At 37.7% G+C, this 15,901-nt stretch overlaps 1 protein-coding gene across 3 annotated transcripts in view; it reads right to left on the minus strand.

Annotated features, from left to right (window-relative positions):
• MGAT4A (alpha-1,3-mannosyl-glycoprotein 4-beta-N-acetylglucosaminyltransferase A) overlaps window positions 1-15,901 on the minus strand; it is an 87,985-nt gene that overhangs the window by 42,432 nt on the left and 29,652 nt on the right. For all 3 annotated transcript variants that reach the window (XM_065075640.1, XM_065075647.1, XM_021287699.2), the window contains 3 exons: window positions 11,905-12,072; window positions 9,130-9,270; window positions 6,987-7,120 (listed from right to left, as the gene is read on the minus strand). In XM_065075640.1, the coding sequence (XP_064931712.1) occupies window positions 6,987-7,120; window positions 9,130-9,270; window positions 11,905-12,072 (443 nt within the window). The remainder of the gene's footprint in view (window positions 1-6,986; window positions 7,121-9,129; window positions 9,271-11,904; window positions 12,073-15,901) is intronic.

The following is a 15,901-nucleotide window of genomic DNA, read 5'->3' on the forward strand; positions in this document are numbered from 1 at the left end:
CCTTCCAATCCCTAAAATTCTGTGTTTCTGTGACTCCTTATAGCCGGCACAGTCATTGCTTCGCTTTAAGTTTGAGAACAAGAAGATAGCACACCAGGACAGAGTTAATGTTTTTTTAGTTGTTGTTGTCTGGGAGCCAAGGCCTTTCTGACCGCTCTGCCCTCAGGTGTGAGGCAGCTCGGAAGGCGGGGAAAAGAGGGGGCAGAGCTTGACTGAAATCCAGACTGATCAATAAGACTATTCCATGCCATTAGTGTCATGCTTTTTTTTTAAGGAGAGGAGGATTTTTAAACTAGAGGGAGACTGAGACCCATTCTGGTTTCTGCTCCGTTTTGGTGGAGCTCTGTTCAGGAGTATCTCTAAGTTCAGCCTTTTGCCATCCTGCCATTTTGCAGAGGCCTCTGGGCCTTTCTGACTTTTTCTCTCTTCTCTCTCTGAGATCAGCTGTTCGAGACCAGGGTGCTGCTTCCTGGGACTGGAATTTTGTTATTTTATTAAACTGCGTTTATCTCAATCGACAAGTTTCTCCCTTCCCTTTCTATTCTCTTCCCCATTTGGGGGTGGGGAGAGTGAGTGAGCGGATACTGTGGCTTTGAATTGCTAGCTTGGGTTAAACCGCAACACTGCAGAGCAGCAATGGAAGGAAATCTGGAATAGCCAGATAATTGCTCTAGCCTAAGGATCTTCCAAGCATATCAATAAATTCGGCTAGTAACTGAAAACCGACAGAAAAAAAAAAAAACAAACCCTACTCTTGACTAAAATCTATTCTCCATTTTTGAGGAAGAAAGCATTTACTGTCTTGATAAAGAAAGACCTAAGGTCTTCTTTATCAACCTGCAGAACATGAGACTGCTGAAAATAATTATGAACTATATATAACATGAAGGAATAATACCCTTGTCTTCTCCAAGAACCTTAAACAGCTCAAGACGAATCCAAATTAATTAAAAGCAAGTCTCTCATGAAAGACAAAGTGTAACTGTTCTTTAGGCTTCCAGTGCAAAACACCTGGTAGATACTAAGTTGACTTTGAGGCAGTTATGATGAATTTAAATTCTGCTTCGTGGTATCAGTGTTGTTTGCAGCTACTGAAAGGGCATGTCACTTGTAATCCCAACAAACGCAGCACAATCTGTAAGACTACAGCTATGAATGTTTCTGTCTACCAAATCAGAAGGCAATAATAAAATCAGAATTTTTCCTTAGTGAAACTCTAAAGGTTGAAGATTAAATAATCCCTAGGAGTTTGGGACCCAAGATAAAGAAGCAGAAGTGAATCTCTCTAAAAGAAAACTCAGAGTCCATTGTGGAACAAACTAAAGTTTCAGACTGTCAGTGAAATAAGTTTAGAAATTTCCTGGTTTTGTAAGATGCTGCCCTACAATTTTCTAACATACCTTCTCCAGTTCAGACAAGGCTGCACTTCAAATTGCCATTATTCTAAGGCTTGTCTGAACAAACACTGTTATTCATAACAAACACACAAAGAACCAGAGCAGCAATGAACTTTCTAATATTTTTTACTGATTTTTATGAGTGAGCGTGTGCACAGCAAAGCAGGAAAATACATTAGCTAGCAAATATAAAAACAAAACAAGAGGTTGGAAAGTTCTGATTAACCCAATTGTCAGAGGAAACCAAGATTTCTTCTTGTAAGAAGTTTTGTATTGTTGAACCCTACCTATCTACCTTCAAGAATGACAAAAGGTAGACTGTTTCTCAAAATGCAAGCTATGCTATGCTAGTGTCATACAGCCTTCTACTAGTTTTGTGCATATTACAGATGAAGCCTGGTTTGTAGTACATGTAAATGTAACTACTCCTTTATAGTCTTAAAATTATATTTGGCCCTTTGAAGGCAACCGCGAGGCTGACGTGGTTCCCAGTGAAAATGAGTTTGACACTCCTGGTCTAGATGGTTTGTTTTCCAGAAGACGACAGGTAGTTGCTGCATAAAGTCAAAAGCACCCTTCTATGATATATGCTCTTTATTTGGAGGACAGAAGGAATTTGCCTTCATTATCTTTAGGCCAAGGCAGACCACAGTAGCAAAAGTTGATAGCAATGTCCAGAACTCAGTGTCAGTTGAGTCAATCATTCAGGTATAAAGTCATCTGCTACTATGTTTCTGAAATAAGTATTGCTGTCACTTTCCATCTCATAAATGCACTAGATGTTACCAAAGAGATCAGACAACTGTCTGTTAACAGCGATGTTCCCTTACCAGAAGCAACAGAGTTACTGTGGCCCGGGTGCACCTCAGAAGGTGTCTTACAGACAGACAAGTATTTCAGTCATTCAAGTCTAGGGCTTGTGAAAAGAGCACAATCCTGAATTTCATCTTTGTGCCAAGATACTAAATTTGTCTCAGGTATATAGAAGTTTTTAAATCCTGTCAAGAATAGTTTCTGAGATCTAAGAAAGATTCTTACCACTGGTATAATCTCATGTAAAAACTTTGCTAGTCACTGCCATGAAAAAATGAGTGTAAAGTCCTATGCTGGTGCCCAGTATCAGCAGGCCATGCGCTTTGGGCACCAAAGCTTAGATGCCAAAAAAACAGAGATCGCAACATCAACTTAAATATCTCACATTCTCACTGACAGGTCAAGCTATCCTTCCAGATATAAGAGATGGCAGTACATCTAGAAGCTGTGTTCATCCTGATCAGTTTTGAGTGACATGTCCAAGCCAAAGGCTACCATTTGTACAGGCCTTCAAAACTACCTAGTGAAGATAACATATCATTTGGCACAACAGCCTTGCTTAGCTTTGGTTTTTTAAAAATATGTATATGCTAAGATCTACTGGTCTTTCTCCAATTTGAGAAGTGCAGTCAGATCTTTGGAGGAATAGGAATACGCTCTCTGAGGCAGTTCCAGGAAGGCGTGGCTCTCAAGTTCTCAACAATTAGTGGAAAGAATGGAACATCTCTGAAGCTGGGATGATACTAATACCTCTGAGTTGAGAGCAAGAGAGACAAAATACTCTCTTTTCTATCAAGAGATCTGCTGATCAGAGAAATCTATAATTCAGTCCCAGAGAAAGAAGAGCTGAAAATACAGGTGTGTTTATTTTGCTGGAGAAGTTGTCGATATTGCACTCCAGTGTTAATTCATCCAAAACAGGCTCAGCAAGGTTTGACCCAGTACGTGCACTCAGTGTTTAATTCGCTGAGGCTTTAGTCATACCAGCGCACAGGATGGTACCTTACCGAGTGCTTGTGTCACACTGACCCAACCAGCTTCTTTTCCAAAGAAATAGTAAAGAAAACAAAAAGATTCTCCACAAAAGGAAGACAGAGAAAACACTACTGAAGGTGAACATATTTTAATTTAGTAGTCACTCTTTACATAAAGAGATGACACAGTGACAGGAAAAAAATACTCAACACACCCAAGTTTTTCTAGCCTAAGTGAACTGCGCACATAAAACAGAGTAACATTTGAATAAGTATTATAATATGCAAGAAAAATGCAAGATGTGGACTAGTGCTCCAAGAACAAATGGCTGCTTTATTATTTCCTAGCCAGATGTAATCAGTAGCATACGGAATTAGCAAAATGCTGTCGCATACCTGTAGTGTCTTCTGATTCTTACTGAAATTACTTGTCTTCCTGATATTTTTGGTCAAATCAAGGGCACCTCGTCTTTCCAACATACACTGATTACCATTTGTACAAAAGACCGTGATAAGTGCAGTCACTGATTAATGAAGTGGACCGACAATAAGTTGTAATATATTTAGAACAAGTTTAAGATGTATTTTCTTCATGGTAAATGCTATCTCCACACAGGATAAAAAATAAATTTCTCTAGATACCAGAAAAGTGTTTTAATCTGTCTCAAATTTAGTTGTGTGTATGTGTGTATATATATATAAAACACACACATACATGTTTGTTATTTCACTAAGATGATGTGAAGTACTACAAAACCATATTTCCCATGTAAATTACAAACCACATTAAATAAAAATACTAGACAATCATTTTAATCTGGAGTTCATAGTTTCTTAAACCTAGAACCTATTCTGAAAGCAAGCTGTCATACAGAGCAGGATTATGAGATTTGAATCACGTGAAACAAGTCATCTGATGTGCCTATGAACTAGCCATATAGTAAAGGGGAATAAAAATATTTTTAACTACAGAGGCATAATGAATCAAGCCTATTTATTAGTCATCCTAATGAATACCTGCAAATTATTCTGCAATAAAGTTATTTTAACAAATTGAAGAACACAGACATATGTCAGTTACTGGGACAGTTGCACAGTTTACTGTCAAGCAATTCTAGTAATTATTTGAACTGGTGATTAGATATCACATCATCTGAGATATTTTAGAATTCCTTGAACTTCCAGTATGGAAATTTACTGTGTATAATTACATTACTGAGAAATATCCATACAGAAAATGAATATGCAGAACTCTTTATTTAGCAACCATAACATCTATATTTACTAGTGCATCTGTTTACACACGTTCATGCTGTACGTAGGCGGCCATTAGTGTTAATTTTCAACTTATTTTCTACCAAAAAAAAGTCAAACTTACAATAAAAGAGTGAAATTAAGCTGCTAAAAAAATAGCAGGATTAAAAGAGTTTTTTAGGGTGCTTAGCACAAAGAGATTACGGTTCCTGACTATTGCTCCCAGCAATGCTTCTCAAACACTGTCAATTTGATTTCTCAAATAAAGTCAGCAAGAAAATACTGAAATCCTTCTAAAATACTATTTTTCACATAATTCTCTTGTAAATACATTTGCAAAGTCTTGTGCCTTTTTTTTGTTGGTACAATCTATAGACAAAGCACAGATAGTAATTTTAAGCTTATTAGCAAGATAGCCTAATCTCATGCTATGACCATTTCTTGTTATACGTAAACTGCAGAAATGTTAAGCAAGGGCCATACCTCTCTTCAGAAACTTTTGCCATCATTTTTAATACAAGCATAGTTGCTCAAAGTTCAAATGTATTTTTATATAAGCCTTTGTTAATGCACGCATGTTAATTATAGTAATAGTCTAACACATTTTAGGCTAGGAAACCCCAAAGATGAAGCTATTTTAAAATATAAAGCCCTTCCCTTTGTTTCAGGCAAAACAAAAGCCCACCAGAGGAGCAGGCCTTCCTCCAAATAGCCAGAGAAAATGCTTAATAATCCTACACTTTTCAGCTTGCAGAAGGAAGCTGAAATATACTGCATAACTCAGAAAAAACACAGCATAGTTCAAGATGAAGTATTTACTGTACCATATTATTCGTTGAAAGAGTTCCTTGTAGCAATTACAAAGCAAACTCTAAGATATTGAACTTAAGAAAATATAAAACATGGTCAAAGAAAGAGCAAAGCAAGGAAAACATAAAATTGGATAAATAAAAATAAATACAAGCAAATATAAGGAATGGTAATAAGAGGACAAGAATTTAAACTGAGGTTCTTCCAATTTTCCCAGACATTCGTGGCTTGCAGTGCCCATAGCAAATATGTGAGTAAGCACATAGTGCTGGTCTCAAAGAGACAGACAAAGAGATAAGATACAGAGGGTAACTATTTCACTCTGGAGCAAACCACACAAATCTCATTGGGCACAGAAGCAACAGCTCCCAGGTTAAAATGTTCAGTTACTTCACAGTGACTTTTGCAGAATCATTCCCAAGATGAAAGAGGATTCCACACCACCTCAAAGCAAGGAAGTTATTTTGCTATAGAAAACTTGGGTATAGCAATATGGCTTGTATACGGCAAAAAGAGAAACGTGCTGTTGGGGACAGAGTCTGGACACTGTTCACTGCTAAGTTTTGCAGAAGACAGAGAATCCAATGATAAACAGTCTTCAAAGCTCAGACCTACTTAAGCAAAACAAAATGAAACTTCAGTTTTAAACCTTGAAAAGAAGCCACACTAACGGGCAATAAAATGACTCCAACTAATACAGAGAAGAATAACTCAGCGTTACAGGAATTCAGAATGAATTCTGTTCTCTTGGTATTCTCAAGCAACGGATGTTTTAAGGCATTTTCTGCAGAAAAGCAGATCTATCCTGACAAATAGTTTTTGACTAACTCTCAAGAAAATGAAAACAGGGCAATTTTAATCAGGAAACCATAAAAATCAGTTCTCAGTTACAGGTAAAATGTTTACAAACTTTTCAAGGAAAGCTTTAAAGCGTGCTGATAATAGAAGTATTAAAATGGCTATCTGATTTTCCTCTGATTCATCCCTGAATTGACACTGGCTCTCAGGATTAGAATAGTTTTCCCAGTTATAACTTGAGGATTTAATTTTGCATCTACGGGACTCATAAATCACTTTCAGTAAAGCATTATATGGTTAAGATGGATGAAGGTCAAACATTTATATAAATTTCCCACACTCCCGAGTCAAACTTCTGAGAAAAACATACAGACCAAAATAATTATATACAATTCCCAGCAGTCAACAGAATTACTTCTGAAAGCATTCTGTCATTTCCTAACCAAACTGTCCAACTTAACACGGTTTGAATTAATCCATGAAAAAGTCTGGACTTAAAATATCCACACTGTCCAGAAAATACAATCAGTAACAATCTGTGCCTAACACTTCGAACTGCAGCACTCATTAGAGGAAGCACTAAGCAAAAGCACAAAGAGAATGAGAAGAATCCTCCCTAAAACAACAGAGTGCCTTAGCCATTATTTTGATATTAAAGGAATACACCTGTCACTAGGTATAAGCATCAGAAGATTTGCAAAATTACCAGTACACTGAATTTGTGTCCTCTGTTCCCTTGATAAACTGAAAAAGCTGAGCTCTTCAGAATTGTTTCTCTCAGACACACAAGACTGTCTCCTTTTCATGAAAAAAGACAGTCACCTGTCTACATCTTGAAAAAAAAAGTAGATCCTTATCAATTCCTGAAAGGAGTGGTACTTGCAGTTGAAGACTGTTAGAAGATGTGTTAGAAACTGTATAAAAATATTTACATTATTACCTCTCCTATAAAGACAACCATAACACAATCCAGTTTTTCTTCAGGGGACAGCTTATCAATAAGGGAGTGGAGAGTTTCTGTCAGGTATGACTTGACTTTTCTTTTCACTGTAGGTATTCCCATTACAATGGAAACTGAAATCAAACAAACCAAAAATGTACTTTCAGTGATTTCATACACAACACAGGAAACAAAAATCTTGTCTCATAATAAAGCATTGCTTAAGAAATGCTAAAAGATGGAGATGACAGTAATTAAAAATAGTTCGAAAATACACCGCCCATCATCAGGAGCATGATTAACATAATCACCATCAACACTCAGAGCAAACACAGCAAAGTTATCTGAGACATGCCAGACTATAGCACAGGTAATAATCAACAACCATATTATTAATCAGATAAGGTGCACCAAGACCTACAGAGGGATCAAACTCCCTAACTTAGTTTTATTTTCAAATTGGTATAACCATTCTTCACAACTCAAGTATTTAACTTATCAAAGTCACCTTTTAAAATTACACTGCTGGAAAAAACCCTATTACTTTCCTTGCACCTGATTTGGGTTCTTCTAGAAAAAGTCCAGGTCATTTGGATTGCTTGGAAATTCCTCATTGAAACCTCTTGTCAAAAGCACCTCAACTGCAAAGCAACCTGGCCCCAGCTACAACATTATTAACACCATTTTTCTGCTGGCCATTTGAACCCCATGTTCCTTAATTTTCCCATAGTCTTTCTTCTGTACTGCCGCCCGTACCCAGGGCTGGCTGCCCACCAGGAGCACAGCAGAGAGCAGCAGGAACGCAGTAACAGAATAAAGCAGACTTCATGAAGTCAGCACCAGCGTTTCAAGCCATCTGTGTGAGATTACTTACCACGTCATAAATATATGAAATCAAACAACTGTTTAAAAATGTTGTTTATCCTTCCATATAGAGCCTGCTTCGCCTAGCAACTACACATTAATAAACTCTGAATTTTTAAAACAAACACAGTTTTAAAACAAGCACAGTGACCAGGAAAGAAGAAGATAGAAAAATAATTTTAACTTGTAATTTCCTTTCTTTTTTAAAATTCAATAAATCTGATTCCAATTTCTATTCTGTAATTTCAAACTTCTGTCATATGTTCCCAGTGGGATATAGTACAGGCTTCATTTGAAACAATAAAGGAATATAAGCCTTTTGCTTCCTAAATAACAACATTGAAATAAATGGTATTTATAGTTAGAAAAATAATCCTGTGCCTTGAGCCTGCGCATTCATCACACAGACATGCCTTCTGTTAAAGGAAGAAGCAATCAAACTTAGTGAAGTAATGAAAAGAATACAGGCCAGGAGTAACTAATGCTTCTTTCAAAAGCAAAGGGGAGGAGAAAACTAAAAAAGAAGGGCCTAGTGGACAATAACAGAAGCCATTCAAATCAGATGGCACCCAGAGAAACAAGGATTCATTGGTAGCACCTTCAAGCTTAGAGACGCACACATAAACATACTTTGAGGTATATCAGCTTGGTTTGGCTTTATACTATCGATTTTCTAGAGTTCCAAGAGTGGGATTCCATGGAGCTATCCTAATGAACAAAGTTCCTAATTTGTGAGGATTAGAAAAAAGAGGGATCAACAGTATCTCAGCACAACACTGATTTTTTTCCTCTCCAAAGAATGTCCACATTTTATTGATGCAATTATATCTGATTAACCTAGTTCTCCCAACTCTAAGTTATACTTTGAAATATATTGTTCAAATGGCCAGAAACATCAAATTAAAATAATGATATCCATGCATGGTTGCCTCACAAATCTGAAAAGCCTAAGGGATATGTCCATTAGCAGTTCAGAATCTGTTGTTTAGAATCTTGAGCTTTGTTCCCTTTATATCTAGTTACAAAAAATACATCCAAACTAAATGCTTCTTAATGTGCACCTTAACATGGGATGGCGTGTGATGGAGATTATGCAGAAAAGAGCAAAGCTAAAGCCAAACTCCTTTCATCTTGGATTCGGTGCGAATTCTAAGAGATATTAGTATCACACAAGTTAAATAAGGTGTCCTTGATCTACCAAGCAGTGCAGTAAATTATATTACTAAAACTAGAAAGTTCTCCAGATATAAAACATAAAAGAAACATCGTATCGGCATACCTCCCGTCCTTCCAAGGCCAACCTGCACAGAAGGTTGAAGGCTTCCTTCATTTTTCAACAAATGAGGCAAATGGTAATAGATATTTGGCACTTGAAGAGTTTTTCTACTTGTTAGCTCTTTTAACAATTTCAGCGTCTCATCTGCAAACATACACGAAATCAGTAACGCAAGAAACAAACAATATGAAGTTTTCATGAAGTGGTAAATAATGCAAAACTCCGATCTTGGTCCTAATTGAGGAACAGAACAAATGATGCATTTTACTGAAGCATTTTATCTTGTGTACAAAGGAAGTCTTTTCTCCTTCTGATTTTTTAACTAAACTATGGCCAAGATTATTTTCCACTGAGTAACCTTGCTACAGATAGAGTTAATATTTATGTAATCATACCAGATTTAGTGTGTAATCACAGAAGAGTGCTCCATTTATTAGGTGTTGGGGGGGTTGTTGTTTGGTTTGTGCTTGATTTTTTTGTTTTAGTTTTTTTGTGGATTTTGTTTGTTGGTTGGTTTTTTCTCTCTTCCCCCAGTGGATCAAAATGGGAAGCTTATTAACCTGGATCTCATCACCATGTAGTGATGCTACTGCAAATAACTTTTCAAAGCTACAAATACATATTGGAATACATCGCACATACAGACAGAAAACAAAAATAGCATTAAATATTCGACCAAGGTTTTTAGTATTTCTGCAACAGAATGAATGCTAACATGAATTTAATTTAGTCCATTAGAGTACTTAAAATAATTCCTTCTCCTTCTAGAATAGCTGCCTCTCAGGATATCCAGGTGGCCCTCAAAGCTGCAAATAACAGGTTTTAAATTCCCCTGCTGTGCGTGTTGATATTCTTACATCAAGTGTGAAAACAACTCTTATTCCAAATGACAAATATGATAGCATATGGACCTTTGCAAACTTATGGGCTTTACAATATCAAGTTCAGTAAAAAAACTGTAATCGTGGTTTCTGAGAAAAAAACTGAATTGCACAGAAGTGAGAAAAGTAATACCATGAATGTCAATACTCCCAGATTCTGAGTGCAGCTTCCACAAAGTTGGAAGAGTTCTATTGTGAGTTTTGGTTTGTTCTGATACTAATTTTTGGGTGAAATTAAATTCCTAACCACTTATAATATTGAAAAATGCTTTATCGATAGATGCCATAAGCAGAAATGCTTATTTTCATAGATTCCAACACAGGTACATTTTACTTTTCCTGCTAACATTTCCTTTAGCTTCAAATGCAAAAGCTGGACTAAATATTCTCTCAAAATATGACAACTCTTTGTATAAATGAACAATGATTTACATAAAACAATCTGGAATCCTCTCAGCCTCAAAGATAGCAAATACTACATAGTATGATGTATACTTAAGTACATTAAACTTAATAAAAATCTATTTAATACTAAGTTCAGAGCGCAAAAGCTCAGGAATTCAGACTTCAGCTGACTTCCCCTCACAGTTCCACATGGAAAAAAAGAGGATGTTCCAGATGGGATCCAGACATGGTAAGAAGTTTAAAATGTGAATCAATAACTTCATCTGCATTAGAAGAAAATATCTCTCTGAGTATATTGTCTATCAAGAAGCTAACTCATTTTTAGAAATCAATGCAGTAATAATCATAAATCCAGTACCAAACTTACATGACTTCCTCTATTGCTGTTCACTTTAACAGCAAACCATACACACAGACAAGGAAGACGAGTCAAAGACTATTAAAATATAACCTTTATCCATACAATTCCTGGAGATCCAAGGAAATACAGAGATCAGGCTGGACACGCCATTAGTGTCAGACAGAGCAATTCATCCTTAATTCGTCTTAACATCCTTAACAGCACTGACCACCTCTGATTATAACCTTTCTCCCCCCACAAAAAAATCTGTAGAAGATAGTAACCCACAGCACTAATGCAAGTAGATAAGAGATTCAAAAAACTTGATCCAGATTTTGCTTTGCAAAAACCTTTGGGTTTATATTTCTCATTAAGTCAATACAGTGAAGTTTCTGCAAAATACCAAATCAGACCTCTCGCTAGAAAGTTGATATTTATTCGTTATTAATTTTCCATCTAGAATCGTCAGAGTGACTAAAGCACTAATAGTGTAATTTTAAAAGTTAACTTCAAAACTGGTGAGTAGTGCGAAGGCATACTCTCACATCACCAAACACAGCTCTCAGTAAACTTGAACATCAACCTCTGAAACGGGTGAAAAGTAATGGAAGACTTTACCAGTTCAACATTTAATCACCTTATTAAAAAGGACATTATGTATGCATTTTATAAATCATTAACAAATACCTCACACAGCCTGTATGTTTTTATACCTTCCAGCTGACTTTTAAACATATTCTAATTGCTGCAAGTTCATTCATTTCTTAAACACTGTTTGCTCAGCTTTTCCCTCAAGCTCTATTTAAAAAGAGATGTAAATTACTGTCAAAATATGCTCCATATGTTAAATAAGTCACCAGAAGTTTCAAACTTTGGAAGTTAGGCATGGAATAAGTTTTCAGTCCCTAAAGCCATAAAAATGAAGAGTGGGTACATCATTAAGAATAGAAATTGGAAAAAGAAACAAACAAACAAAAAACACCCACATATACAAAAAAAAATCCCCACGAGATATAAGCTATTACAGATTCTTTATTTGCACTGCTGAACAGTTTCATTCAGCTTTCTTGGTATTCATTTCTTATTCTATAGTAATAAGAAGAGATATTAGTAGTGCAGAGTTATATAAAATAGCTCAATCACAGAATGTACCTGAAAAATTATTCATTGTGTTCTTACTCCCATTTGTTTCTGCTACTGCACGCCTGAACTGCTCCAAGATAGCATTCAGCTCAGAAGAGCGTTGCAAAGTGCGATGCTCAGCTATACGAAGACGTTCCTTCAAAGCATGAAATTCCCGTTGATATGCAATCAACTTCTCTAGAGGGAGATAAAAAAAAAAGAAAGAGTATTCTGGTTATTTTTGGAAACAAACACCTACAGACAGATCCAGCAAGGGTCAGCTATGCAGCACCTGAAATTCAACCAAGGCACAGCCCAGCACCATCCCACCTGAGTTAGGCAGGTTAGCATTCACACAGCACACAGGGGGAAGCTGCATGAGACAGGGGTGCAAAGCAGGCACTGAGAGGGGTGTGGCCTTCACCAGACCCACAGAAAGGGGCAACTTTTGAGTCCCCATTATGCAGCATCACAAGGTAATTCTGAATCTTTTCTTGAAACCCTTTATTTGAAGAAACAGAATAGGAGTGGTGCCTTACAAAAGCACAAAATATGTCTTTTGAAAGCCCCCTCTGAATACCTTCTAAGAACGAGTGGAATTCAACAATATTTCAACAATATAAAGTATCTCTGGTTGTACATCTTTCCTTCTTCCTATTGGTAATTTCCTCAGATCTTCTGCTCACCACCATCGCTTTCCTTCAGCCAATCTACAGGTACAGAATGGAGTACCTTAAGTGATTTTCTACCTTGTAATCAATATTCCAGCCACAGAGCTGTCATCTATAGACATATCTTCTTTTTTTTATATTTACCTATCTAGTTCTAACCTTTTAGTATTGCAATGGTAAGAAAGTAGTTTTGCAAGCAATCTCTTCCTGTTGCTACACTACAGTAACACAGAGTAAAAAAGGAATTACAGTCAACTTCCTCTTCTCAATAATGCTGCATTTCCTTCAACTTCTTTCAATTTACATTTATTTTCTTTTTTGTTGTTGGGATGTACTGTTCTGATTATGTTCAGAAAACATAATTAGCTAAAATGCCTTGTGTTTTGAAGACAGAAAAATAAAAACATAGTTCACTACCTCTTAAAAACATTTTGCTTGCCAGTCTTACTTTCCTTTTCTCATTAAAACCAAATGGTTATTGCTTTTGTGCCAATGAACCCAGAACACAGATGTTGGCCCACAACACAGTGCTAGGCACACTACACACTGACGACTGAATCTAGACTGCTATTTGAAACAGGATTTATTGCTTCAGTCAGCAGTACTGCAAAGGCCAGGAAAATTTTCTGGAGTTCCTGGCATGAAGGACATTCTTAATTGCCAATGATAACCCAAAGAAATCAAAGACTGCTTGGAACCATGTGTACTAGTTACAGTAAGGTTACAAAACATTTTAACAGCTAAATGAATAGAGAATTGTATTGCGTAGACACCACCCAAGTATGTGAATGATATCCCCTCCCCAAAATGAATGGATGATGGCAGCTTATATAGATCCCTGTTAATTTCTGTCTAAATAGGGAAGAACAGGTGAGCAACCAAAGGAGAGGTGAAGTTTTACTGGGAGCTTCAATATCAGTGGATAGCCTCAGAAAGCAGCCTGTAGCATCAGATCTCCCTTCTTGTCTTTCTTCACAGTACAAGATAGCAAAGTCTGGACTTCTGGTCTTCCTGCTTTGAAAAGGCTCAGCTTGTCTGTGGGAGAGTCTCTATTTCTCCTGGGAAAACGGTGAGAACCCTATGGAATCTCTGGTTCTGATTCCAGCACCCCAAGTAGGATGAGTTCAGGTTTTCCTCTCTTGACTTAGACAAATTTTTGACAGAGACTGTCTTCCTACACTTACTTTAAAGGTATCAGCACATCATGCACAGTGCTCTGATGACTCTGGTGTTCAAAAGAACAGCAGAGGCCCAGAAGGAACAATTCACTTACGAATCCGCCTAACAGTGGAGAACTGCAGTAGCTCCTCTGCCACCTCCACTTAGCAAACTCCATAATGCAAAATCAGACATATCTTATTACTAAACTCAGTTGTAAACAGAGATTAAGATTTTTCTACCTCCCTAATTCAGGTAGGTAGTACACCAACTGGAATTATAGGACTCTTGTAACTCCACAGTAAATCAAAGCTCTGTTGTAAAACCACAAGAAACCTAGTGGTCAACTGAAAATGCAATTTCATCACCTGACAAAACGAAAACTGTAGTTTCATATTAAGAACTGCCAATAAAAATCCCTTACTGAGGAGATGATACTTTCAGGGGGAGGTAGCTTTTATAACACCTTTAATTTACAATTAATATAATATGTCAAAAATAAAAAAGGTAATGAGTTAATTTCTTTTTAAAGAAATGTGAAAGTATATATGTAGAAGTAAACTTTATCATGGCAGTTTTTGATCAAAGAACATAGGATCTCAACTGTAGCACTGTAAAACAATCATAGAATCACCCCCATCTACAAAAAGGGGTTAAAGGAGGATCCAGGAAATTATAGACACATCAGTCTTATTTCAGTCCCTGGGAAAGTTATGGAATGAATTCTCCTGGGGGCTATGACAAGTCAAATGAAGCATGTGATTTGGAATAGCCAGCACAGATTCACCAAGGGCAAATTGCACTTGACAATACGACAAAGTAATCTGATCAATCTATGTGGGGCGAGTGGTGGACACTGCCTAACTGGACTTCGGACAAGGCTTTCTAATATAGTTTTCCACAGCCACCTCCTAGAGAAACTGATACATGATGGTCTAGACAACTGGTGTCTGCAGTGAGCGGGGAACTAGCTGATAGGCCACACACAGAGGGTGGTGGTAAACAGCTCCTGTTCAAACTGGCAACCTGTCATGAGTGGGGTCCTGCTTTTATCTTCATAAGTGACCCGGGTGATGGGATCAAGTGTACTCTGATGAAGTTTGCCAGTGACACCAGACTGAGTGGGAAAGCGGACACTTCGGAAGGGAGTCACTCTGCAGGAAGACCTGGATAGGCTGCAAGAGTGGGCTAACAAGAACCTTACAAAGGTCAACAAGGACAAGTGTAAGGTCTTGCACCTGGGAAAACATAATCCAGGAGTGCAGCACAGGCTGGGATCTACTTGGCTGCAGAGCAGCTCTGTGGAAAGGGACATGTGGGTCCTGGTGGACAAGCAGCTCAATATGAGTGAACAGTGGGCTGCCGTGGCAAAGAAAGCCAACAGGATGCAGGGTTGCATCAACAAGGGCATCACCAGCAGAGATAAAGAAGTCGTTATTACATTCAGCTCGGTACTTGTCAGGCCACACCTCCAATACTGTGTTCAGTTTTGGTCCCCGCTAAGCAAAAAAGACATGGACAGGCTGGAGAGGGTCCAGAGAAGGGCCACGAAGATGATCAAAGGACTGGGAAGCCTGCTGTGTGACAAAAGGCTGAGAGAACTGGGCTTGTTCAGCCTTGAGAAAAGGAGGCTTAGGGGAGACCTTATCTCCAATGTCCCAGTATTTAAAGGGTGGCTACAAAGGTCTTTTTACAAGGAGTCACATGGAAAAGATGAGGGGTAATGGGTACAAATTACTCCACAGAAGACTCTGATTGGAGACAAGGGGGAAATTTTTCACAATAAGAACAATCAGCCACTGGAATCATCTCCCCAGGAAAGTGGTAGATTCCCCAACATTGGACACTTTCAAGATTTAGCTGGACAGGGTGCTGGGCCATCTCATCTAGACCGTGTTTTTGCCAAGAAAGGTTGGACCAGATGACCCCTGAGGTCCCTTCCAACATGTTATTCTGTGATTCTATGAACATTTTTCCCAGTAGAAGTATTACAAAGTAGTTCGGTTCTGAGGCTCCCAGTGAACAGTACTGGTTATGCATTTATGGTACTTGGGACCTCAGCATGAATTCCTTTAAGGAATCCTAGTTGATAGGTTCAAACTAATCAATGTCTCACAGTTGCTTCAACCAGACACACCTGCATTGAGAAGGCTCTCTAAGAGATACATAAATTCCTGAAACTCGTTCTTTAAAAATGT

This window comes from Columba livia, chromosome 1 (genome assembly GCF_036013475.1).
Source record: "Columba livia isolate bColLiv1 breed racing homer chromosome 1, bColLiv1.pat.W.v2, whole genome shotgun sequence".
NCBI lineage: Eukaryota > Metazoa > Chordata > Aves > Columbiformes > Columbidae > Columba > Columba livia.